Genomic DNA, 23,897 nt, shown 5'->3' with positions numbered 1-23,897 from the left:
CACGGTCCCTGAGTTCAAGCTGCGCGCTGTGCTCTGTGCTGACAGTTCAGAGCCTGGAGCTTGCTTTGGATTCTGTGTCTCCCTCTCTCTCTGCCCCTCCCCCCCTCGTGCTCTGTTTCTACCAAAAAATGAATAAACGCTGAAAAAAAAAAATTTAAAGTGGGATAATAAGGGGCGCCTGGGTGGCTCAGTCGGTTAAGCGTCCGACTTGAACCATGATCTCACGGTTCATGAGTTCGAGCCCCACATCAGGCTCTGTGCTGACAGCTCAGAGCCTGGAACCTGCTTCGGATTCTGTGTCTCCTTCTATCTCTGTCCCTCCCCCACCTGTGCTCTGTCTCTGTCTCTCAAAAATAAATAAATGTAAAAAAAAAATTTTTTTTAAGTGGGATAATAAAAGCACCTGTACCTCATAAGGTAGTTAAGAAAATTATATGCATAATTATATGTATAACGTATATAAAGACAGGGCTGATACAGAGAATGCCTTAGTCAAGTTCAGTTTCCATTTCCACATGGCCTTTTACTTGCCTACTATAGCAAATTCAGTATTTCTGAGAGTCTGCTGAGAAAAAAGAAAATCAGCTTTTTCCAATCTACCATGCAGGATGACAGAAATCAAGTGAAACTGCTAACAAGAACACTGGGCTTTGTGGTCACAAACTAAAGCTTAGTCCCTAATTAGCCAAGTGATCCTGAATAGCTTTTCTATTTTAAAAGTGCTATAATGGTATAAAAAGTCCAAGTATACATCTGTAATTATAAATCAGCCTCACAAATAAATACCCTGGTGTCTGAAAACTAAAAATTGAGAATCAGTAAGTATAAGAAATTACCTGATCCAAGTGCAAGAAGCAGAAATCCCTTGAAATGCATTCAATCTTTGCCCTATTAAATATTTGCCAGAAACTCTAACTAATTGTACATTTTCTTACTCATTTCATGTTTATATTCTCAACAAAAGTCAAACAAAAATAAGAACTGTTAAGACTCTTGTTTTTTACCAGTTTTAATTAAAAAAAATTTTTTCTCACTAATGGTTTTAGTCAAGAATGAGAGCACAATAATATAGAAAACCTAGATTTATTTGTTTGTTTATTTGTTAAAGACAAAACAATTATCCTCTGAAGTACTCTGAGGACTTCATCCCAATTTCATCTGGTTAGGGAAACCGACCTAAGAGGTTACAAATTAGAGGATATAACCTAAGAGGTTATAACAAAAGAGACTGGTGAAACATGGTGAAAGGAGTAAAAGCTAGTCAGAAGCATTTGTTAGTGGCAGTAGATGTGGCTAGAATGTTTCCCAAGAGGCTCCCTAAAGATGCCTGAATGAACTGATCTAGGCCCCAAATTAGTCAAAAGACCCTTACCCTGGGGGAGAACAAGCAGAGGCCAGGACGTGAGATCCCTTTGTCTTTGTTTTTGAAGGGTAAGGGGATCCTTAGGCTCTAAAAGGATGTATCTTAGTCTCAGCCTCCCTCCTTCCCATCCAGTCCACCTTCGTAGGCCTCCCAGGTGACAGAGACGCATATAATGAAGGCAGGAACTATAGGCCTATTCAGAGGGTACTTGCACAAAGCAAGTTTTAGCATAGATGATAAACTACAAATACCCTCTTGGTTAAGTTAATTCACCTTTGTTAATAAAGGTCATAGTCTCTTCTGCTGGTGACAACTTTTTGTCTCAGTATAGTCTGTCTCAAAAAAGAACTGGTTCAGGTAAGTTTTGGAGAAGAAAAAGACTTTCATCAACACCCACTCCACAGTAGAAGAGGCACCAAGTTCTTTCCTACAGTTATGAGCAGAATCTGAAAAACAAAAGATTTATAGTGTTTATAATAGTAATAGTAGCTGTAATTTATTGACTGACTGTCAAGAGTGCCAGAGAATTTAGATATATTATATCTTAGTCTTTGCAACAATCCTGCCAGGTAGTTTATCAACCCCATTTTCAGATGAGGAAACTGAGGATTAGAGAAATTATATGCCTTTATCCAAAGGCACAGAGGCCGGCATGTGGTAGAGCTGTGATTCTACCCTGTCCCCTTCATTCCATCTCAGGCACTGAGAGGTCCCTGTTCCATTATCTTGAAAATTTTAATGGTTGCATAAACACTCTAATTATTCCTTCTCCACTCCTTAATTTCAAATGATTAAAAATTTACAGACATTGTTTGGAATTCAGGTCAATTATCCAGATGAAGAACTTGTATAAACTTTATGAATAAACTATCTCTCCACTCCAGCTGTAGCATAAAATGAATAGAAAACAAATCATCAGCTCATTAGAAAGTTTGTGGCTATTTTATGGTTATTTCACCATAAAATTACATTACAAAGAATCCTAAGAATTCTCATCAGTGAACTGCAGTAACATCTCATTTGTGTAACCATGAGTGACATAACAAACGAGTTGCTCATAATCCTTATTAATAGAGTGGTTGGTACTCTCTGAGTAGTCTATTTTTCAAGAAGAAAGATGTGAAAGCCAGAAGATCAAAAACTGTTTTCCAGTTTCAATAAAAGTAACTATGTAAGCATTACTGAACTGAAAAAGTCAACATACTATAAAGAACATGACAAGTAGAAAAGTGAGAAGGAAAGGACACTTAAGTTGGCACCAAAAGATTTCCCACACAGTATAACAGTGAAGTACTGATATCTGGAATTGTGAGATCTGAAAATTAAAGTTAACAGAGCTGCAGCAATATGAACACATAATTTTAGCTAACTGCCAAGGAGACAATGCTGGCTTTAGACTATATAGCTACTAATGACAGAAATAAATGCTGTGGAAATAAAAGTTAAGTATTTAAAGGAAGAGGTATAAATCACAGAACTCCTAAGACATTATTTTCTGATAGTTCCACTGGCAGCATCTGAGAGGAAAGCAGAGATTCATTACCATTTTTCATGGTTAGTATAAGAAGATATGTCCACAGTGGCAATAATTTGGAAGGTAATTGGAACTTGGAAAAAGGAGGGTTCTCACAACCCAAATGGATGACTCACAGTAGTATAAGAGTCAAACCAAAATATATAAATCTTGCCACATTATTACTATATACTTTAAGAAAATAAAGGACCTGGGCAAAGTAACATCTCAAAGACTGGAAGACAGACAGCATTCAAGAAAATGCCATCAGGTCAGAACTAGAAGGACACTGTAGAGGGAGAAAAGAGACAACAATTTTAACAATGTAAAAATCTTAAAGCTTAAAGGAAGGCTTACTAGGATTACTAGTCTTAGAGCTCTATATGGTATGAACTAACTATATATGGCCTTCAGCTACTATCCAATACACAGTTGAGATACTCAAGCTGGCAAAGAACAATGTATTTCTCAGAGTAACATGCAGCAAAGTCATGGACAAACTTTATGCAAAGCTCTCGAGAACATGTCAGGGAAAATTGGCTGTGAGCTCTTATGTCAGTCAGGAAAAGCAGGTATGGGGGCACCTGATGGCTCAGTCAGTTGAGCGTTTGACTCTTGATTTCAGCTCAGGTCACGATCCCAGGCTCCTGGGATTGAGCCCTACATCAGGCTCTGCATTGAGCATGGAGCCTGCTTAGGATTCTCTCTCTCCCTCTGCCCTTCTTCCTTGTGCGCTCGCTCTCGCTCTCTCTCTCTCTCTCTCTCTCTCTCTCACGTACACTTTTAAAAAGAAAAGAAAAGAAAAGCAGGTATGTGGCAACTTGGGAAATGACTGCTTCTGGACAACTGTACATGGACTTAACAGTTTGGCAAATCAGTCCTGAACACTAAGGTACCCAGGACCTTGGTCCTCCATTATTTTCAGAAGGACAGAGGCCAATACAAGATTATGATTAAAAGCTTAAATGCAGTTTGGAATTACTTCTACTTCTGCCCTAAACTGAATAGCAGTAAGTTGCAGCAAATCTCTGCTTTGTTTTTTCTGATGAATGTGTTACAGTTTCAAACACAAGTGGGAAAAGATGACACACTGGGACATGATCTTACTCTGCTGCTCCCACCTGAGCCAACCAGGGAGCTCTTGATTTCTGAATAACGGGCTAATGGCCTCCTCCTGAGTTCACTGAAGATGAGTGATTATTCTTCCATGCCTCAATGCCTAGCACTACCCAATGTCTAGCACAATGCATATACTTAACATGGGATAAGTGCTCAGTAAATGTTAACCTGAATATCGCTGTTTGCAGACCTTGATTTCTTAGGGGAAAAAACCACTTAAGTCTCAATAATCTCAGAAATGGGTAACATTTTTCCAAACTGCTAATTTTATAGAGTTCTCCCGAATCAGGAAAATAAAAACTAATTATTTCACAAGATTCAGTGACAAGGGAAAAAATAAACTACTTACCCCACAGCAGCACAAATCATTTTCAGTGATCAACATCTGCATCCTCAAACTGTCCAGCAACTGTTGGTGTAGTATCTACCTCCATCCCATCTGAAGGAAAAAATCAACTGCTGAGCAACAGTCCACTGAGCTCTTCAGACAGGTAAAGGTTCAACCTACACATCACCGGAAGGAAGTTAGTGCCCTCTGTTGGTAACAACTATTTCTTTCTCTTCTGAAAAAGTAACCAGCAACAAACCAAGAAAGAAAAATGCCACCTGTGCATTTAACATTTACTTTGTAAATTTTCAACATCAACACTAAAAGAACACTAGGTAAGAACTTTTGAATATGGTAAGCACCAACTGTTCACTCTTCACAGAACTGTGCTGGCTATTTACTGTGTAACTTATTACTATTAAAGGTATAAAAGTCCTATCCTTACAAAGCTTATGACATAATTTTGAGAAAAGACAACATAAGTAGAGTGAGATTCTCATTTCATAGGGAAAAAAGAGTGTCGGGGAGAGGGGAAAACCGGGACAAAGTCCCTCTGGAAAGAGTTGCTTATAGCTGCTTTCTCTACTTCCTCACCTCCCATTCACCCTTAAGTCTTTAGCCCACAACAAACTGGCTTCTGCCTGAGTCCCCTGGCATCTGGACATGAAGCTAGGCATACAAATGCAATATGTATCTAAAATTAACTCATCATTGGGGCGCCTGGGTGGCTCAGTTGGTTGAGCGACGGACTTCCACTGAGGTCATGATCTCATAGTTTGTGAGTTCGAGCCCCGCGTCAGGCTCTGTGCTGACAGCTGGGAGCCTGGAGCCTGCTTTGAATTCTGTGTCTCCCGCTCTCTCTGCCCCTCCCCTGTCATGCTGTGTGTGTGTGTGTGTGTGTGTGTGTGTGTGTGTGTGTCTCAATAATAAACATTGAAAAACAATTTTTTAAAATTAAATTAAATTAACTCATCATCTTTCCACATAGAAAGGTTTCTTGGAGCACCTGGGTGGCTCAGTCGGTTAAGCAAATGACTTGGTTTCGGCTCAGGTCATGTTCTTATGGTTCATAGCCCTGTGCTGGGCTCTGGGATTGTCTCTCTCTCTACCCCTCTCTCTGCCCCTCCTGTTCACGCTGTCTCTGTCTCTCTCAAAATAAAGAAACAAACTTAAAATTAAAACATTTCTGTTGGGGCGCCTGGCTGGCTCAGTTGGTAGAGCATGTGACTCTTAATCTCAGGGTCTTGGGGTCGTGAGTTCAAGCCCCACACTGGGTGTGGAGTCTACTTAAAATAAAATAATTAAAAAAAAAAAAAAGAAATGTTTTTCTTTCCAAACAGTCTTACTAAAGAATACCTCTCACCTGTGTAATCCAGAAACTCCTACCACATCTCTAACTTCTGTTGTTTCTCTCTCTTAAACATCTCTCAAATCTGTTAAGTCTTGTGACATTCACTGCTACTACCAAATGCAGGCCACGAGCTCTCATCTAATTTAAATCATAAACTACTTAACAGAGTTTCTCTTCTGTCTTCCAGTATTTCCCTCTGCAATTAATTTTCCCTATCAGAGCCAGGATCACCTTCTGGAACAATCAAAATAAAATTCTTCACATTCTCACTGATCTAAGCATAACACTGAAATTCTTTAACACGGCTTTCAAGTTCCTTTAAGATATAGCCCAGTTCACTAATCTACCTTTACCTGTTCCTGTAACAACTCCCCTTCACACTCAGAGTTCCAGACATAAATGAACCACTTTCAGTCCCCCAGAAATGAATAATCTCTTGAACTTTTGCACATGGCTGATCCTGTTACCCACCTCTCCCCTCTACCTGTATGCAATTCCCCTTCACTCAAGTCACTTTTATTCCTCTTTCAGATCTTGGCTTGGATGTCACTTACTCCATGAAGCTTGAATCCAGAATCTCTCTCTATCCAGGCTGGGTGAAGAGTTCAAACTCTGATTCCACAGCTTCTCAAGCTTCCCCTATAACTCAATGCTATATCACAACGTACTATAACCGCCTAATTAGTTCATTTATTTTTCTCTACAGAAGAATGCCACTGATAGGAAGACAGTAATCTCATCTCTTTTGAGCACCGCTGTATTCTCTGTACCCGGCATAGCAGTTCAATAAACACTTCTTACATAAATGAGTACATGAAGCACTGAAATGCCACAAGTAGATAGGGTATATTTAAATGGCAAGGATTGAAATTTACTAAGACAGCAAATTTCAGGTGTTCTCACCACAAAAAAAGGGTAACTATATGAAGAGATACATACGTTAATCGGCTTAACTGTAGGAATTATTTCACTATATATATCAAAACATCTATGGGGCGGTTAGATGGTTCAGTCAGTTATGTGTTCAACTTCGGCTCGGGTCATGACCTCATGGTTCATGGGTTCAAGCCCTGCACTGGCCTCTGCACTCGCAGCATGGAGCCTGCTTGGGATTCTCTCTTTCTGCCATTTCCCTACACACTCTCTCTCAAAAATAAATAAACTTAAAAAATTTTTTTAAATAAAAATAAAATAAAAACATCCTGTGGCATATCTGAAATATATACATTATTTAAAAAAATTTTTAAACAAATCAAATTTAAAAAAAGAAGTGCATAGGTCAAACTAAATAAATAAATAAATAAATGGCAAAAAGAGTGACATGGCTACTTAGGACTTTAAAAGATGGGGAATTGTATAGGCTGAAGAAGTTTTATACATAGGCAACTCTCAATATGATAATAAGGCTTAGGAACAAAGGCCAAAATCTCATTTTAGCAAAAAGTGTGATCTTAAAATCATTTGCTATAAAGCATTAAATAAGGAATTTTACAATTAAAAAAACCCCTTCAGTGACGAAAGCCTTTTCAATGTCTAAGGACACCCTCCCATCAATCACTGTAATAAAAAAAAAAGTAACATCTTGGGGTGCCTGGGTGGCTTAGTCGGTTAAGTGTCCAACTCTTAATCTCAGCTCAGGTCTTGATCTCAGGGTTGTGAGTTAAAGCCCCACAGTGGGCTCCATGCTAGGCATGAAGCCTACTTTAAGAGAAAAAAAGGTAAGATCTTGAATTCTTTCAGCTAAGAGTTTGGTGGAGCACTAGAAATCATCTGAACCATCTCACCCTACAGCCTATGTTAGAGGCTCACCAACTAGGATTTAAAATGGAGAGAATACACAAGGAGTAACAGTGTGACCCAAAGCCTAAACTTTTCCAAATTAAAATATCCCAGACTTCAGGACCCCCAGGTCAACATGCTATGTGCATGAGGATATTGATCACAACATTATGACAGAAACTTACATGTACCACTGAAAGAAAAATTATGCTCTCTTTAAGAATGTTCTTCTGCATCACTAAAAATTAGAAGTGGTAAGACTCTATAGCAACACAAAATACCAGTATATATTAAATACAAGTAAGATGCAAGAAATGCTTATAACAGGGCCTGGTATATTCTTTTTGCATATTAGCTCATTTAATCCTCTTACCACCTATTAGCTATTTGACCTCAAGCAAGTTATATGATCTTTTTGCGCTTCAGTTTCTTCACTTGTAAAATAGGGATCACAATGGCATTCTTGGAAGGATTAAATGAGTACATACGTGTAATGTGCTCAAATCAGGGTCTGGTACATAAGAGCAGTCCCTGAAAGTTCTATTGAGAGTAGTAGGAACAACACTGGAGGTATTTGGGGCAAAGGCAAAGTTGAGGTGACCACAGAGTGTTCTCAAGATTAACATGGCACAGTGAGCTGGAGGCAAGGATGATCGAGGCAAAAGATCTACTACTATAAATCCAGCGTGAGAAGACAAGGGCCTAGGATTGAAGGGTAACAGTAATAGCAAGGAACTATGAAAGTCATTTATTTTATTAATGTTTATTTATTTGTGAGAGAGAGAGAGAGAGAGAGAGAGAGAGAGAGAGAGAGAGAGCAAGCGTGGAGGAAGGGCAGAAAGAGAGGGAAATCCGAAGTGGGCTCCAGGCTCTGAGCTGTCAGCACAGAGCCCCACATGGGGCTCGAACTCACAAACCGTGAGATCATGACTGAGCTGAAGTCAGACGCTTAACCGACTGAGCTACCCGGGCGCCCCATTTTTGTTTTTTTTGTTTTTTAATGTTTATTTATTGAAAGTCATTTAGGGGCGCCTGGGTGGCGCAGTCGGTTAAGCGTCCGACTTCAGCCAGGTCACGATCTCGCGGTCCGTGAGTTCAAGCCCCGCGTCAGGCTCTGGGCTGATGGCTTGGAGCCTGGAGCCTGTTTCCGATTCTGTGTCTCACTCTCTCTCTGCCCCTCCCCCGTTCATGCTCTGTCTCTCTCTGTCGCAAAAAATAAATAAACGTTAAAAAAAAAAAAAAAAAAGAAAGTCATTTAAATGAAAAATCCATGGATCTCAGTATTGCACTAGAGCAAGGAATAAGAAGTAAAGGCTGCACCAAAAGAATACTTCAATATTCTGACTGAAATAGGCACTCAGAAAAGCAAACCAGTCTAACAGGGGAAATATTTACAAAGAAGCTTACAAAGTAGAGACAACTGAAACAAATTTGAAAGCCTCTTGACTAAGGTCCAGATATTTGTCACAAAACAAGAACCCAAGTGTACTGAATGCTGCCTAGCCCTTTAAATCAAGTGAATATCCTAGTTTTGCATATAATCACGTAGGAATTCTTTTTAAAAATAAAAATAGCAGCACTGATATGTACACACACATATATATACACACAAGCAAACAAAAAAAGACTGGAATGATATGCAACAGAAAAATTAATGTCTTTCAATTATAATTACACTTGATTTTTCATTTCTTCTTTGCCTGTGAAAAACATTTAAAAATGTTTTGACTGTGAACAGACTATTTTTGTAGCTGGGGGAAAAAACTAAAAAAGTTGCACAAGTCTGAGATTTTTCTGTCTTAACAGTTTCCAAAAGAACGTGTATATCTCTCCATAGCTTCCCTCATTGCCCAAATGACCATCTGACTATTCACACTGAAAGAAAGAAGGATACTCACCTTCATAATCTCTTATTGAATCTTCTGTCCGAACTCCAGCCATGTTGTATTGGCTGCTCACAGACTGAGAAAGCATTCCTTCTAATCTCTCCAATGTGGCTTGGCCTTCTGCTGTTAAATGGGACAATCCTTCTTCATAGGTGTAAAATGTAGGGATGTCTCCCTGCCCTTGTTCTAAAAAAATAAAATGCTTTTAAACTATTATAAAACAATTAGAAAAAATGGATAATCAATAATGCATTTATTGAAGATAGGTACAGATTAAAAAGGCTTCCAGGAAAATATTCTTCAATATTCGTTTAATACACATATGTAGGTCATCTGTTGAAAACAGAAATACAAAAAAAATGTATCTACCCTCTAGGATGAGAAGGGATTCCAAAAGATAATGGGTCAGTAAACAGCAATTCTTAAAAAAATCAAATGTCCAGGCACTAGAAGGCAAAGAGGATGTTCCTAAGGCAAAGAGTCTTATGTTATCCTGAGGTAGGAATCTTATAGATGAGTGCAAATTAATTTGGTATTAATTTGTACTGATGGTTCTTTTGGGATTAAAATATATGCTCCTTTTAAAAACTCAGAAATTCTGGCAAATATAAAAAGGATAAAAAAATAAAATCACTAAAAAATCTCAGTGAAGATGGGAATGTATTCAGATGTATGAAGGAGAATTCCAGAACCGAGTTTGCCTCAGGCCAGGAAGTGGCTACACATGGAGGAAAGGGCCTTGGACAGCCAGATCGGTGGAGAGGAGAGCAGTGGGGAAAAAGAAAACAGAACAGCAAGCACCTCAAGTTACATGAATCTACCAGGCGAGCGATTGCATTCTGGTCTGGGGAGGCAAAGAAAAATGCTCTTAGATAAGTGAAATATGGTTCTGGGGGGAAAAATGACTTGGGAAATGAGCTGTTTGAAGGAGTATATTAAGGGAAGATGCAAGTAATACAGGCTTCAAGTGGTGGAGGGAGAAAGCTTATTCTTTTTTTTTTTTTTTTTAATTTTTTTTTTCAACGTTTATTTATTTTTGGGACAGAGAGAGACAGAGCATGAACGGGGGAGGGGCAGAGAGAGAGGGAGACACAGAATCGGAAACAGGCTCCAGGCCCTGAGCCATCAGCCCAGAGCCCGACGCGGGGCTCAAACTCACGGACCACGAGATCGTGACCTGGCTGAAGTCGGACGCTTAACCGACTGCGCCACCCAGGCGCCCCAGAGAAAGCTTATTCTTTGGGAGCATCCGCATCAACTTAAAAGACTCTCCCAACCCCAACTTTCCTATCTACCATTTCCTTTCCTTCCATTTATCTCTATCCATTTTCTGACCCCAATAATATCTGCTTTCTACCCTTAAGCTTGGAAATTCCACAGTTTTTCCAAGTTGACTTTGACATGAATCGTGCCATTCACTTTTATTAATAACCACACTATCTGGGTATTTAACAGAGATCTAAAGAACTATAATCTCATACCTGTAGTACAAACAAATGCTTAAAATGAAACACCACATTTAAAAAAATCCATTTCACTAACCATGTGCTTCCACATCATATTCTTCTCCATCGTAATCATCTGAATCTTCATCCTCAGGATCTGGATGCAAAGCCTGGCATTCACACATTGCAGTGAACATTGCCTCCACTGAACAAGGAAATTAAATTGTAATAAACATTCTTTTCTGGCCTGTGTACAGTAAAATTTTAGTAATATAACCACCAGTCCAAATAAATTCAATGAGTAGACAAGAAATATACCAGAATCACACTATTTACAAAACCTGCCAAATTCCAAGGAGATCAATCTTGAAAAGTGCTTGATGGCAATGGACAAGTCACAAAATAAGAGTTCATTTCAAGATAATGTTGAGATCTCTTCATGCCTGGCTGGATTTTCTGAGAAAAAGAGCCAAAGTCCTGGTCAGACTGCTGCTAAATCAGGGTGAAGCCCCTTTCAGTTAATAGGGCTCTTTCCAGCTATCCTTGCGTCATTCACTTTGGAATCGCCAGGACTCCTTGCCCTCTATCTGGTAAGATTCAAAGTCAACAGCATCATGTCAATAAAAATAACCAGATTTCTCCACTCACAAAACACACCAAATAATATGGTGTCTCCTATGCTCTCACTACATTTACAGTCTTCGATATTAATAGGTATCGGGTCCTCAGTGATATGATAGATGTTAAAATGAAGAAAAGGCAATAGAACAGAGGTAATGAGGGTAAAGGTAAATGGGGTGTGGGGAGTATTTGATACATAAAGGGAAAAGAATCAATTCTATAGAATACTCACATGCTGACTTATCATTAGGCACAAATCTAAATTCAGCAATAGGTTCCACATCATCATCACTGTCGTCTTCTTCTTCCTCAGCAACAGATTCTTTTGATTCCTCTAGAAAGGGAATAAAAATAACTTTTTAAATCATGTTTAGGGGTGCCTGGGTGGCTCAGTCAGTTAAGTGTCTGACTCTTGATTTCGGCTAAGGTCATGATCTCACTGTTCCTGAGATCGAGCCCCATGTAGGGCTCTGTGCTGTCGGCGTGGAGCCTGCTTGGGATCCTTTCTCTCCCTCTATCTCTGACCCCTCCCCCCACTCATGCACAAGCACTTTCTCTCTCTGTCAAAATATATAAACACTTATTTATATTTTTATTTTTTTAAATGTTTGTTTATTTTTGAGAAAACGCCAGCAGGGGAGGGGCAGAGAGAGAGGGGGAGAGAGGATCTGAAATGGGCTCCGTGCTGACAGCAGAGAGTCCAATGCAGGTCTTGAACTCACAAACCTTGAGATCATGACCTGAGCCGAAGTTGGATGCTCAACCAACTGAGCTATCCAGGAACCCCCACAAATAAAATATTTTAATTTGTTCACTTGTTTTGGAAAAAAAAGAAGCCTAAAATAATTTCTTAAAGGATGTTTACTGATGTATCAAATACTGCAGTTGTTTTTACATCAAATGATAAGAACATGGTTCTTTTAGAACTAAAAGACTGTGGACTGCCTTTCTGATCTAGTCACACTGTACTTCACTGAGCCCTAGGGATTCTAAGCTTCCTTCGAGGTCATGGTGGGGGTGAGGAGACCCAAACAGTCAGGACTCTAACAAGTATAGTTCTATTGTTACCGGTTTCTTTTACCTTTCGCCATGAACCAAAGGGTTCAGTAGCAGTTTGTAATCCACTGATGTGATTTATCACTAATAACTTACAGGTGAGAAAACTAAGGCCCATACAAGTTAACTAATCCAACAGATAAATTACCAAAGTCTATAGGCAAGGAAAAAAAATACAAATGTTCAATAAAGAGAACTAGAACATGATGCTGGTAGAAGCAGAAATTGCTACAACTATGCTGGAGGTGTGTATATCCTACTACCCAACAATTCCTCATCTAAGTATATATTATGTACACAAGGAGTTTGTACATAAATGTTTATTGAAGTACTATATGTACTAGTGAAAATTTTAAAAATAAATGTTGATAATAAAAAGAAAACAGATGTATTGTTATCTAGTCATATTTTATACATGGACTGCAATTTAAAAGAACAAATATTTATATGTATCAAAATGCACAGAGGGGTGCCTGACTCAGTTAAGCGACCAACTCTCATTTACGGCTCAAGTCATGATCTCACAGTTGTGAGATTGAGCCCTGCATCGGGCTCTGCACTAACACCTTGAGATTCTCTTTCTCTCTCTCTCTCTGCAGCCCCCCGCCCCTGCTCTCTCTCTCTCTCAAAACTAAATATAATAACATTAAAAAAAATGCACAGATTAAATAATGTAACTGGGTGAAAAAACTAGTTCCAGAATATATATAAATAATACCACTTACAAGTTAAAATTTTAAACACAAAATAAAATCATTACATTGCCTAGGGATTTGTACATATTCAGTAAAAATCTAAAAACTTAGAAGGGAAGGACACATACCACCTTTAGGATAATGTTTAACTCGGGAGACAGAGTAGGAAACAAAATGGGGAAGGTACGAAAAGGATTCCAACAGTACTAATACTGTCTTATTTCTTTAAAAGTTATGAAAAAAATGTTAGAATTTATGCTAAATAGGGGCGCCTGGGTGGCGCAGTCGGTTAAGCGTCCGACTTCAGCCAGGTCACGATCTCGCGGTCCGTGAGTTCGAGCCCCGCGTCAGGCTCTGGGCTGATGGCTCGGAGCCTGGAGCCTGTTTCCGATTCTGTGTCTCCCTCTCTCTCTGCCCCTCCCCTGTTCATGCTCTGTCTCTCTCTGTCCCAAAAATAAATAAACGTTGAAAAAAAAATTAAAAAAAAAAAAAAAGAATTTATGCTAAATAATAAGTATTGAAAAATTTCATTACTCTCTGCACATTTCAATGTTTAAATTATTTTATAATTTAAAAAATCATGGGGCGCCTGGGTGGCTCAGCCGGTTGGGCGTCTGACTTCAGCTCAGGTCATGATCTCACAGCTCGTTGAGTTCGAGCCCCGAGTCAGGCTCTGTGCTGACAGCTAGGAGCCTGCAGCCTGCTGCCTCCCTCTCTCTCTGCCCCAACCTACTCGTATTCTGCCTCTGTCTCTCTCAAAAATAAATAAACATCAAAAAAAATTAAAAAAAAAAAAATCATGTCAGGAGTGCCTGGTTGGTTCAGTGTGTGGAACATGCAACTCTTGGTCTTGGGGCTTTAAGTTCGAGCCCCACATTGGGTGTAAAGATTACTTAATAAAATCTTGGGGTGCCTCAGTCGGTTGAGTGTCCCACTTCAGCTCAGGTCATGATCTTACGGTTCGTGAGTTTGAGCCCTGCATCAGGCTCTGTGCTGACAGCTCAGAGGGTGGAGCCTGCTTCAGATTCTGTATGTCTCTCTCTCTGCCCCTCCCCTGCTCCACTGTCTCTCTCTCTCAAAAATAAATACACAAAAAATAATAAGAAGAAAGTCAAACTAACACAATATAGTATAAAACTTCTCATTTACACTTACAAAAATTAACAAGTTTTAATTTCGTGCCTAATTTGTTTCTTGTTTGGAATTTTTACAATCCATTGTCCACAACCCCCCAAATGGATTTTCTTCTCTTTCTTACACCTTCTTTCATCACCTTCACTAGATTTTTATGAACCTTTGTAGGGATCTCCAACAGCAAAAAACTTGGGAATCTTGTACCACAGGACTTTTCAACCTTGGCACTACGAACACTTGGGACTGGGTAATTTCTGGTTGTGGGAGGCTGTCCTGTGCCATGTGGGATCTCTGGCCTCTAAACTACTAGATGCCAGTAGCACTCCTCCCCTTTGCCAGTCATGAAAATCAAAATGTCATTGCGTAATGGGGCCAGGGGGACACAACTCTGTCTGCCACTTAGAACCACTTCTGTAATAAAATGAAACAAAAAAAACCCAGCTTCTACACTAAACTCATGGAAGCACAAAGTATACTGATCCAAGCCTCTAAGCATGCCAAATGTAAATGCCTTTACAAAAACAAAGAATAAACAGTTAAACGCAAGAGGAAAAATTAGAAATATAAATCCACAATAGCTGAATAATTCTAAAGGCAAACATATAGAAGGTAAAAAACCAGTGCCCAAATTATTTTACTGAGCTGAAATTTTGCTTAATAAACTATTATCCAAAATAGATCAATCGTTTGAATATTATCTTATGATCAAAGACTGCTTTTTAAATATACGTAATATTCTCTTGGGGCGCCTGGGTGGCGCAGTCGGTTAAGCGTCCGACTTCAGCCAGGTCACGATCTCACGGTCCGTGAGTTCGAGCCCCGCGTCGGGCTCTGGGCTGATGGCTCAGAGCCTGGAGCCTGTTTCCGATTCTGTGTCTCCCTCTCTCTCTGCCCCTCCCCCCCCGTTCATGCTCTGTCTCTCTCTGTCCCAAAAATAAATAAACGTTGAATAAATATATGTAATATTCTCCCAAAGGAAGCTCAAGATTAAATTACACCATACATACCTCCAAATTTGGCATTCACCATAACATACAAATGCTCTCGTGGATAGGCATTTAGGTCCCTGGACACCGCATGCAAGCTAATAGTGGGGTATTCCAGTGAGAATCCTAATCCAGAGCCATCTAACCAAGACAGGCGGCTGAAAAACACGTATAAGGAAGATGATTTTAAGAAATCAAATCTTAATTTAAGCCTAAAGTTTATAAAGGTTCATCTTGGACACTTTATGCATGTGGAATAAATTCAAGCTTGGTGTTTAGAAATATTCCTAAAATAAAATTCAGCAGCAGGGACTGAATTTCTTTAAAACGAGAACTGTTAAGTTCTCTCCTCTAGGTAAAGATTCAAAGAGTTGAAATGTAATTTCTTAAGTCACATGTGTTTCTATGCGTTCCTTCTGGTTGTATCTGGAATGTCTTCTGGTGCCTTCCTTTTGCAAATCCTCTTCAATTGGTTAAGTCCCAGCTCCTCCTTGAGCCCTCCTCCAGTTACTGCTGTCCATAATGATTTTTTTCTGAACTGCACTTATGTCCAATAATACGCCACTGAGCACTTAACTCCATGGCAATGAATCTCGTATGTACCCTGACAGAATGTGAGCTATGACAGAATGTGTCATATTTCTTTATGTCACATTCTTCAAAACCACTAGCATAGTGTTCAGCATGTAAGTATGCAATAAACACTTGGGAGTCACTAATTTCTCCACTAACCCTACATTAAATGGTGAATACATAAAATGGCTGTAATCAAACTTACCACTAGTTAGAAAATACTTATCCCACGGAAAGACTGTATGAAGCCTTTCATTTATTCTGTAGCTTTAAAAGAAAGCTACAAATAAGCAAGGTCTAGTTTTCCCTCAAAAATGGCCAAAAGGAAATATTTTCTTGGTATAATAAAGGAAACATATCACCAAAATCAGTATATTGAATTTTGAGTAAAGGCAGGATAATTTTTTGGCAATACTTCACCCATCTGGAGCTGCACCACTTAGCAGGAAAAAGAAAAAAAAAAAAAAAAAGGAGCAAAAGATCCTTAAGAAACCACACAGAAAAATGTTAATGCGATAAAAGTTAATGCAATATCCTGGTTGCCCAGGGCTGGAGGGAAATACAGATTAACTGCTAACAAGTGCCAGTTTCTTAAGGGGTGATGAAAATACTCTAAAATCGATTGTGGTGATGGCTGCACAGCTCTGCAAAGAGACTAACAACCCCTGAACTGTATACTATGTAGATTATCTCAATAAAGCTTTTATTAAAAAAAAATAATAATAAATGACAATAATGCCCCCACATCTTCTATTTCCTATACAATTTTTACAAGCCTGGTTGTTCAACTTCTAACCAAGCAAAAACAAATACAATAAATGAACCTAGGACTCCCTTGGGCAAGAACAATGACAGTGCAGCAGTCTGAGATCATGCACATTTCCATCCAACATGCTTAGCAAAAAGGAAAGGAAAGGAAAAAGGAAACCTGGGAGTTTAAAATCATAAATCTTAAGAAGCTTAAAGAGGTAAAAGCTCTAGAAATGATTTTCTAGAATGATTCATCCCATTAGTTCCAAAGAAATAGATTTTGTTTTTGTAATTAGATTGTGGTGCTGTATGTGCCTTTCCTGTCCACCGCTTTTCTCTTTAAGGAGGTTGCAGATGAAATAGTGCTCCTATCAAAGAAGTATTACCAGTCCCTTACTAAAACTCTATTATTTTAAGCAAATAAACTCCCTTTCCTCACCTCAACAATCCCCCAGAAATTATCACAATTCAGAAAGTAGTGCTCCAAATTTGGGTGTCCAAAATGATTTCAAATATTTAGAGCCACAAAATTTTAATGACTCAATTAGCAGATGGGAAAAGTGAAATATAAAACAGACTCAGTGCCTATCAAATTATGGTCTTTATTTTAAAAAGCACATAATAATTTCTCTGTAGTTCCTTATACTTGGACATGGATATGCACTCTACAGAAGAGAAGCCAAGTTCCACTTAAAAGAAACATTTACTCTGATCACTATGTTCTTACTCACTTTTCACATATTCTAGAAGAAAAGGTCATGATCTCATGGTTCAAAGATTCGCGCCTCACGTCGGGCTCTGTGCTGACAGCTCAGAGCCTGGAGCCTGCTTCGGATTCTGTGTCTCCCTCTCTCTCTGCCCCTCTCCTGCTCTGTCTCTCTTGGTCTCTCAAAAATAAATTAAAAAAACATTAAAAAAATTTTTTTAATAAAAAAAAGATAGTAAATGCAAAGGAATGTTCTGCTAATGTCCAATGCTTTTGGAAGTATGATCATAAAGTATGCCTTTATTCCTGGCATGAGGTGAAAAACAGGATACAAACATAAAAGAGCAAAGTCTTGAATTTGGGATGACTTATTTATCTGATTTAAAATTAACTTTGGCAGGGCGCCTGGGTGGCTCAGTTGGTTAAGCGTCCAACTTCAGCTCAGGTCATGATCTTATGGTTCGTGAGTTCGAGCCCCGCGTCAGGCTCTGTGCTGACAGCTCAGAGCCTGGAGCCTGCTTCGGATTCTGTGTCTGCCTCTCTCTCTGCCCCTTCCCTGCTCATGCTCTGTCTCTCTCTCTCTCAAAAATAAATAAACATCTAAAAAAAAATTTTTTTTTAAATTCACTTTGGCATAAAATATAAAATATAATTTAATTACCTACTTTATTTTACCCGTTAAAAATGATCCATTTTGAATGATTCAATGCCTCTGATCTCTTCCTTACTTAGGTAAAAAAGTCAACTTCCTATGAACACTAAACTTTGAAAATAAGCTTGAGAGCTCCATATCTCTCAGTACACATCTGAGAAACTACCTAAAACCAAATAAGACCCTATGCCTCTTTGCCTAAAATTCTAAAATAATTTTCCCAAAGCCCCTGGGCTATAAAGCCGAGCTCATGGAACATGGCTCTCTTCTTCTCCATCCTGATTATTTTTCCACTCTTTTCCACTTATTCATTCAGATGAAGAACTGCTAGATGGTATGGGTATGGGTATGGGTATGGGTGTGTGTGTGTGTGTGTGTGTGTGTGTGTGTGTTTCATATCCTGGCACACACAATATGGTTTCTCACTCTTGCCTCTGAGCATCCTGTTTCTTATTTACTTTTCCCCTTAGTCCACTTCATTCACTCGGCTAACTGTTAACCCTCATTTGTCAAATCTTCTAGTGAACCCTCCCAGTTTGTTGAGGCCTTGATTCTTCTATCAAAATTTGGAAATGCTAGGTAGGAAAGAACAAAAAAGTGGAAAGAGACCAAGGAGGTAATGCCAACCATGAGTAAAAAGGGATGAACGTAGGTGTTCATGGTACTCATAATACTCTATTCTTAACCTAGCTGGTGGACATACACAGGTTGGTTTAATTATAATTCTTTAAACCATCCATATATAATGTATATTCTTTGCTGTATGTATATTTTACAAAAATACTTTCTTAAAGAAGAGATTTATTAGTGAAAAGCTGAAATCAAAGTTTTTTAAACATATAAGAGCTTAAAAGGAGTTTGTACTTCTTCAGTGCGATAACTGTATTGTGGTTATATAGAATGTCCTTGGTTCTTAGGAGATTTTTGCTAAAGTATTTACAGTTGATGTGACAACATGTCTGCAAGTCTCAAATAGCTCAGAAAAAAGATAAATGTGGTAAAATGTTAACAATTTATGAATCTTTGTGTTAATTAACAACACTTGCAATTTTTCTTTAGGCTTGAAGTTTTTCAAAATGAAAAGACAAGCACAGGACCTTGTCTTCCTTCCCTAAACAGTAGTTATATTACAGGAAGCACCAATACGCAGAGAAGCCATGGAGAAAAAGGGATGGTGTAGGGGATAGCAATCTACCTGTGCTGCACTCCCCACCACTTAAAAGAAACTGCTCTCCCAAGATCATTAAAGATCTCCTTGCCACTACCCAAGAGACGCTTTTCAGGTTTTATTTGACTGCTCCTCCCTCTTGTCTATTCTCAAGTCTCTCCTTCCATAACCTATCTCTTAATGCAAATGTGTCCCCAAGGTTCTATACTTGGCCCTCTTCTCTTCTGGGGTATCTAACCTATCCCCCATGAGTATATACTAACCTTTATATTAATGATTTCCAAATCTCTACCTTTAATACCACTCTCTCGGGGCGTCTGGGTGGCTCAGTCAGTTGAGCACCTGACTTCAGCTCAGGTCATGATCTCAAGAACACTCCATGAGTTCGAGCCCCGCGTCGGGCTCTGGGCTGATGGCTCAGAGCCTGGAGCCTGTTTCCGATTCTGTGTCTCCCTCTCTCTCTGCCCCTCCCCCGTTCATGCTGTGTCTCTCTCTGTCTCAAAAATAAATAAACGTTAAAAAAAATTTTTTTTAAATAAATAAATAAAAAATAAAAACATAGGGGCGCCTGGGCGGCTCAGTTGGTTAGGCGACCGACTTCAGCTCAGGTCATGATCTCACTGTCCGTGAGTTCGAGCCCCGCGTTGGGCTCTGTGCTGACAGCTCAGAGCCTGGAGCCTGCTTCGGATTCCGTGTCTCCCTCTCTCTCCCCCTCCCCTGCTCATGCTCTGTGTCTCTCTGTCTCTTGATAATAAATAAGTGTTAAAAAACAATTAAAAAAAAAATAAAAATAAATAAATAAATAAAAACCCACTCTCCAGAAACACACTCTCATTATACCCAACTAAGCACACATGCTCAGACCAAACTCTAATCTGCACCTCACCCCAAACTTACTTTTCCTCCCATTTGTATTTCCTATCTCAGTAATTGGTCAAAAGCCTAAGCTTTGCTCAGGGCTTACATTTCCCTCAAACCAAGGGTTCTTTACATATTTTTTGTTCCCTCTGTGGTAGGCAGAAATTTGCCTCCTTCATGACCTTCATCCCCTGGTGGCAAACCTATGAATACATTTGTTACCCAGCGAAAGAAACCCTGTGTATGCAATTAAGGTTACTAGTCAGTTGACAACAGAACTGGATATTCTGTGTGATACAAGGTAATCACACGAGCTCTTAAAAGGAGAGAATTTTCCCTGGCTGTAGACAAAAGTGATACAGTAGCAGAAGTCAGACAAATTTGAAGGACAGAAAAGATTTAATGTGTCATTGTTGGCTTGATGATGAATGGAACCATGCATCAAGGAAAGGGGGCCTCAGTCCTACAACTGGTATTTTCGACATGTCTGTAAAAGTCCAGTGTTCCAAATGGCTGAATAAACGGGTAATTCCTTCTAGGAATGGAAATGGGAGTCAGAAATGGGAAAAAACGAGAGATGGGAGTCTGGTCTCTCTGGATATGACCCCCAACTTGAATGGGAATGAGGATGTTCCTCTCCCCACCCACACCTACAGAAAAAAAGCTATACCCCTTAACCAGACTTCCAAAGTCCTCCACAATCCGCTCCAAACCTACATATCTTGCCCAGAGCAACACCCCCCGCACCTTTTCACAGAAAAGACCATGCACATCGATGATCCTCACTTAGGGGCTGGAAACTCAAACACCTTAAAAGGAGACCTTGAGTCAAGAACAACGCACGCACCAGACCTCGGGAAGACAGGCCGTCAAGAAGCCCAATGATGAGAGAACTCCGGGTGAAGAAGAGAGGAAGGCTCGGGAGGAGAGGACGCCCGAACAATCGAGTCTTCGCCCCGTCAGAGGCCTCTCCGAGGCGACCCGGGGCACGCGCTCCGCCTCGCAGCAGTCCCCGAGGTCGCGGTCTCGCCCCCGCCCCGCCACTCAGCCCGCGCCAGCAGGAACAAGGCGGCGCACAGAAAGCCGGCATTGGGGAACAGGGACCCTGCCTACCTCTCAGCGATGTAAAGGGTGCCGGTGCCGAGGCCCTTGCCGTTCAGCACAGCCTCGGTCTCTGGCTGCTGCTGCCGGAGCCCCTCAGCCGAGCCGGGCGGCGGGAAACTTTTGAGGAAGCTCATTGCACCAGGGAGCGCGGAGACACAGGCCGGGAGCGAGCTGAAGCACCACCACTCCAGCAGCTCACCTCGCCTCGCCTCGCCTCGCCGCGCCCCGGAAGCGGTGGCGATCACCCCGGAAGAGCAACTCAGTCCGCACCGGAATTTGAGCCCCGTCCACCCGAGAGAGAGACGTCCTGGGGCAAGCTCTCGGAGGCCTGAGGGGACTGGGCGGCGTTGGTCACGTGACCCCAGACCCCTCCCCCTCGCCCTTCCTAAGGCTCCAGGCTTGAAATAACTGAGCTCTCTCTCCGAAGTGCTAGTGCTGCGTTGTCACAGCAACCCTTTGAGAGTGGAAGCACGATGAATAATAAACTCCTTTTTCTACAGAAGTGGAAACCGAGGCCTGAGCCTTGGATGGGAATCAAAGACCACACTCTTCTAGAGGTTAGAGAGCTCGTAACTGGGTTCACGGCTCTTCTAGCTTGCGCGGGCCTCATCCCAACCTGTCCACATCTCAACATAACAGCCGCGCCCCCGACGTCACTCTGGGTCCTGAAGCTGCGCCTGTGCGGGAGCTGCGTGTCCCCCGCCCAGTCTCAGGCAGGCAAACGAGCCCAAATTGGTAATTGACTCTGGGCAAAGAGTTGGCTGTGTCAGAGAGGAGATGGGGCGCTAAGGGGAAAAGAATTAGTACTTCGGATTTGAAACTCTTGCTTTATTTCTTTGTTAGGCACTGAAGAACGAAGTAACAAGAACAATGAAAACTTTAATCAGAATAATAGCAAAAGGTAACTGAGTGTTAGGTGCCAGGCACTGTTCCAGGCACTTTCCCAGTATTATTTCATTTCCTCTTTATGCCAAGTATATGGGAAAGTGACTATTGATCCAGTTTTACAAATAGGAGGCCTGAGGCATTAAACTGAAGAGCAAGACTTTAGCCGTGAGAGACCTAGTGGAATTCAAGGAAGTCAGTCTCTAGGCCAAACTTTTCTTGCCTGTAAAATCAGTATGATCATACCTGTGCTGTAGCACTGTTGCGGCTGGATGGGCAGACATGTGGAGTAGCTGTATTTCTATCTGTTGACTAGAGGAGTGTTCGATTTTTTTAAACTGGGGTTCGTTTGTTGGTAGCAAGACTAGAGGAGGGGCACTCTGAGCAGGGAGAGTATTAGGAAGTTGTTGCTATAGTATAGGTGAGAGAGTAGCAGTAAGAATGGAAATGGAATAGAGTCTAGAGCTATTACAAAGGTGAAGTCCTCAGAATCTGGAGGGAGACTGAGGGAAAGAAGGTGGCGAAAATGAAGAAGAGGATGGATGAAGAAAAGAAGCCAAGGATGATTTCCAGGCAAAGTGATTGGATGCTGGTTCATTTCTCCAAGATGGAGAATCCAGGAGGAAAAGTAAACTTTGAGAGTAGCTAACAATCTAATACAGGAAATGGAGAATTTCAGGGTTCCTGGGACAGCTGCACACGGTTGGCTATATAGTAAAACAGTCAGTGCTTTGCTCAGAAACAGAATCCCCCAAATCATGCAGAGAGAAAATTGGCTAAAACCTGTATAATAATTTCATATCAACTTGACATAGTTTTTATAGTGTCGTTAAAAAGCAATTGTCTCTGGGCACCTGGGTGGCTCAGTCGGTTAAGTGACTGACCGGTTCAGATCATGATCGCACAGTTCGTAAGTTGGAGCCTGGCGTCTGGCTCTGTGTGGACAGCTCAGAGCCTGGAGCCTATCTTCAGCTTCTGTGTCTCCCTCTCTTTCTGCCCCTTCCCCGCTGGCACTCTGTTTCTCTCTCTCTCTCTCAAAAATAAGTAAATATTTTTTTAAAAATACTAAAGAAAAGGGGGATTGTCTCACAGCAAAACATTTTATTCAAGTTAATGACTGAAGAAAAGGGATCTTAGCTATGACAAGGAACTCTTCACCTGTTACAGTGACAGTCTCAGAGGAAGTATCCAAGCATATGCACATCAAAAGGAAGCATATCACCAAGAATTTAAAGAAGGGCAGGATTTGTTCCTTTACTTCCTATATAAATCCCTATAAGTAATACAAGTAGACACTTAAGTCTCACATATGTATACTGTTTTACTTGTCAGAAGAATGCTCTCACCCATTCTCTCTTTTGGTCTTTATAATAATTCTGTGATGTATGCAAGGTGGCTGCTATTATGCCCACTGTATAGATGAGAAAACTGAAGATCGGAGCAATTAAGTGATTTGCTGCGGTCTACATTACTAGTATGCAGCTAGAAATTAAATTCCTGCCTTTTAATGTCAAGCTTAATGTCTTCACTACAAACCATCACCTTTTAGAACTAGTTGGCAGAGAGGTATAAAGATGTTCCTGCCTTTTGGCGATAGTAAGAATTAAGCTTCCTATAAATCCATTCTTACTAGGATCATACCCTTGATATGTACTCTTAAGACTCTTGGGGTGCCTTTGTGGCTCAGTTGGTTGACCATTGTACTCTTGATCTCAGCTTGGGTCATGATCCCAAGGTCGTGGGATTGAGTCCTGTGTTGGGCTCTGTCCTTACTGTGAAGCTTGCTTAAGATTCTCTCTCCCTCTCCCTTTGCCCCTCTCCCCTGCTTACATACACACACTCCCTTTCTCTGGAAAAAAAGAGGCAGGGGGTGTGTGGCTCTTGAATAAGTGATAGAGTTGAAAGAAGGAAAACTACTAAAGTGT

At 40.5% G+C, this 23,897-nt stretch overlaps 1 protein-coding gene across 2 annotated transcripts; it reads right to left on the bottom strand.

The window, feature by feature from the left end:
- Positions 1-1,067: 1,067 nt before the first annotated feature.
- On the bottom strand, positions 1,068-21,339 carry CLNS1A (chloride nucleotide-sensitive channel 1A). 2 transcript variants are annotated; one of them, XM_003992691.6, is made up of 7 exons: positions 21,097-21,337; positions 15,298-15,434; positions 11,638-11,739; positions 10,882-10,989; positions 9,352-9,525; positions 4,345-4,434; positions 1,068-1,809 (listed from the first exon to the last, which is right to left on the bottom strand). In XM_003992691.6, exons 1-6 carry the CDS (start codon positions 21,219-21,221, stop codon positions 4,367-4,369), a joined length of 714 nt encoding a protein of 237 aa, XP_003992740.1. In that variant the 5' UTR covers positions 21,222-21,337; the 3' UTR covers positions 1,068-1,809; positions 4,345-4,366. The 2 variants fall into 2 exon arrangements, with proteins under 2 accessions (XP_003992740.1, XP_044894624.1); XM_045038689.1 differs by lacking the exon at positions 1,068-1,809 and having other exon boundaries at positions 4,345-4,499; positions 21,097-21,339.
- Between the last annotated feature and the right edge of the window lie 2,558 nt (positions 21,340-23,897).

This window comes from Felis catus, chromosome D1, assembly GCF_018350175.1.
Source record: "Felis catus isolate Fca126 chromosome D1, F.catus_Fca126_mat1.0, whole genome shotgun sequence".
In the NCBI taxonomy this organism is placed as follows: Eukaryota; Metazoa; Chordata; class Mammalia; order Carnivora; family Felidae; genus Felis; species Felis catus.
Note: the sequence above shows the minus strand (reverse complement) of the source record. Positions and strands in the feature narration are given on the sequence as shown.

What these genes read in the sequence shown, in the direction of transcription:
- CLNS1A (XM_003992691.6), bottom strand. Translation starts at nt 21,221, where the DNA reads ATGAGCTTCCTCAAAAGTTTCCCGCCGCCCGGCTCGGCTGAGGGGCTC. An exon ending in ACCCTTTACATCGCTGAGAG is followed by an intron (nt 15,435 to 21,096) that starts GTAGGCAGGGTC and finishes CGTGTTTTTCAG; the next exon opens with CCGCCTGTCTTGGTTAGATG. An exon ending in GCCTAATGATAAGTCAGCAT is followed by an intron (nt 10,990 to 11,637) that starts GTGAGTATTCTA and finishes TTCCTTGTTCAG; the next exon opens with TGGAGGCAATGTTCACTGCA.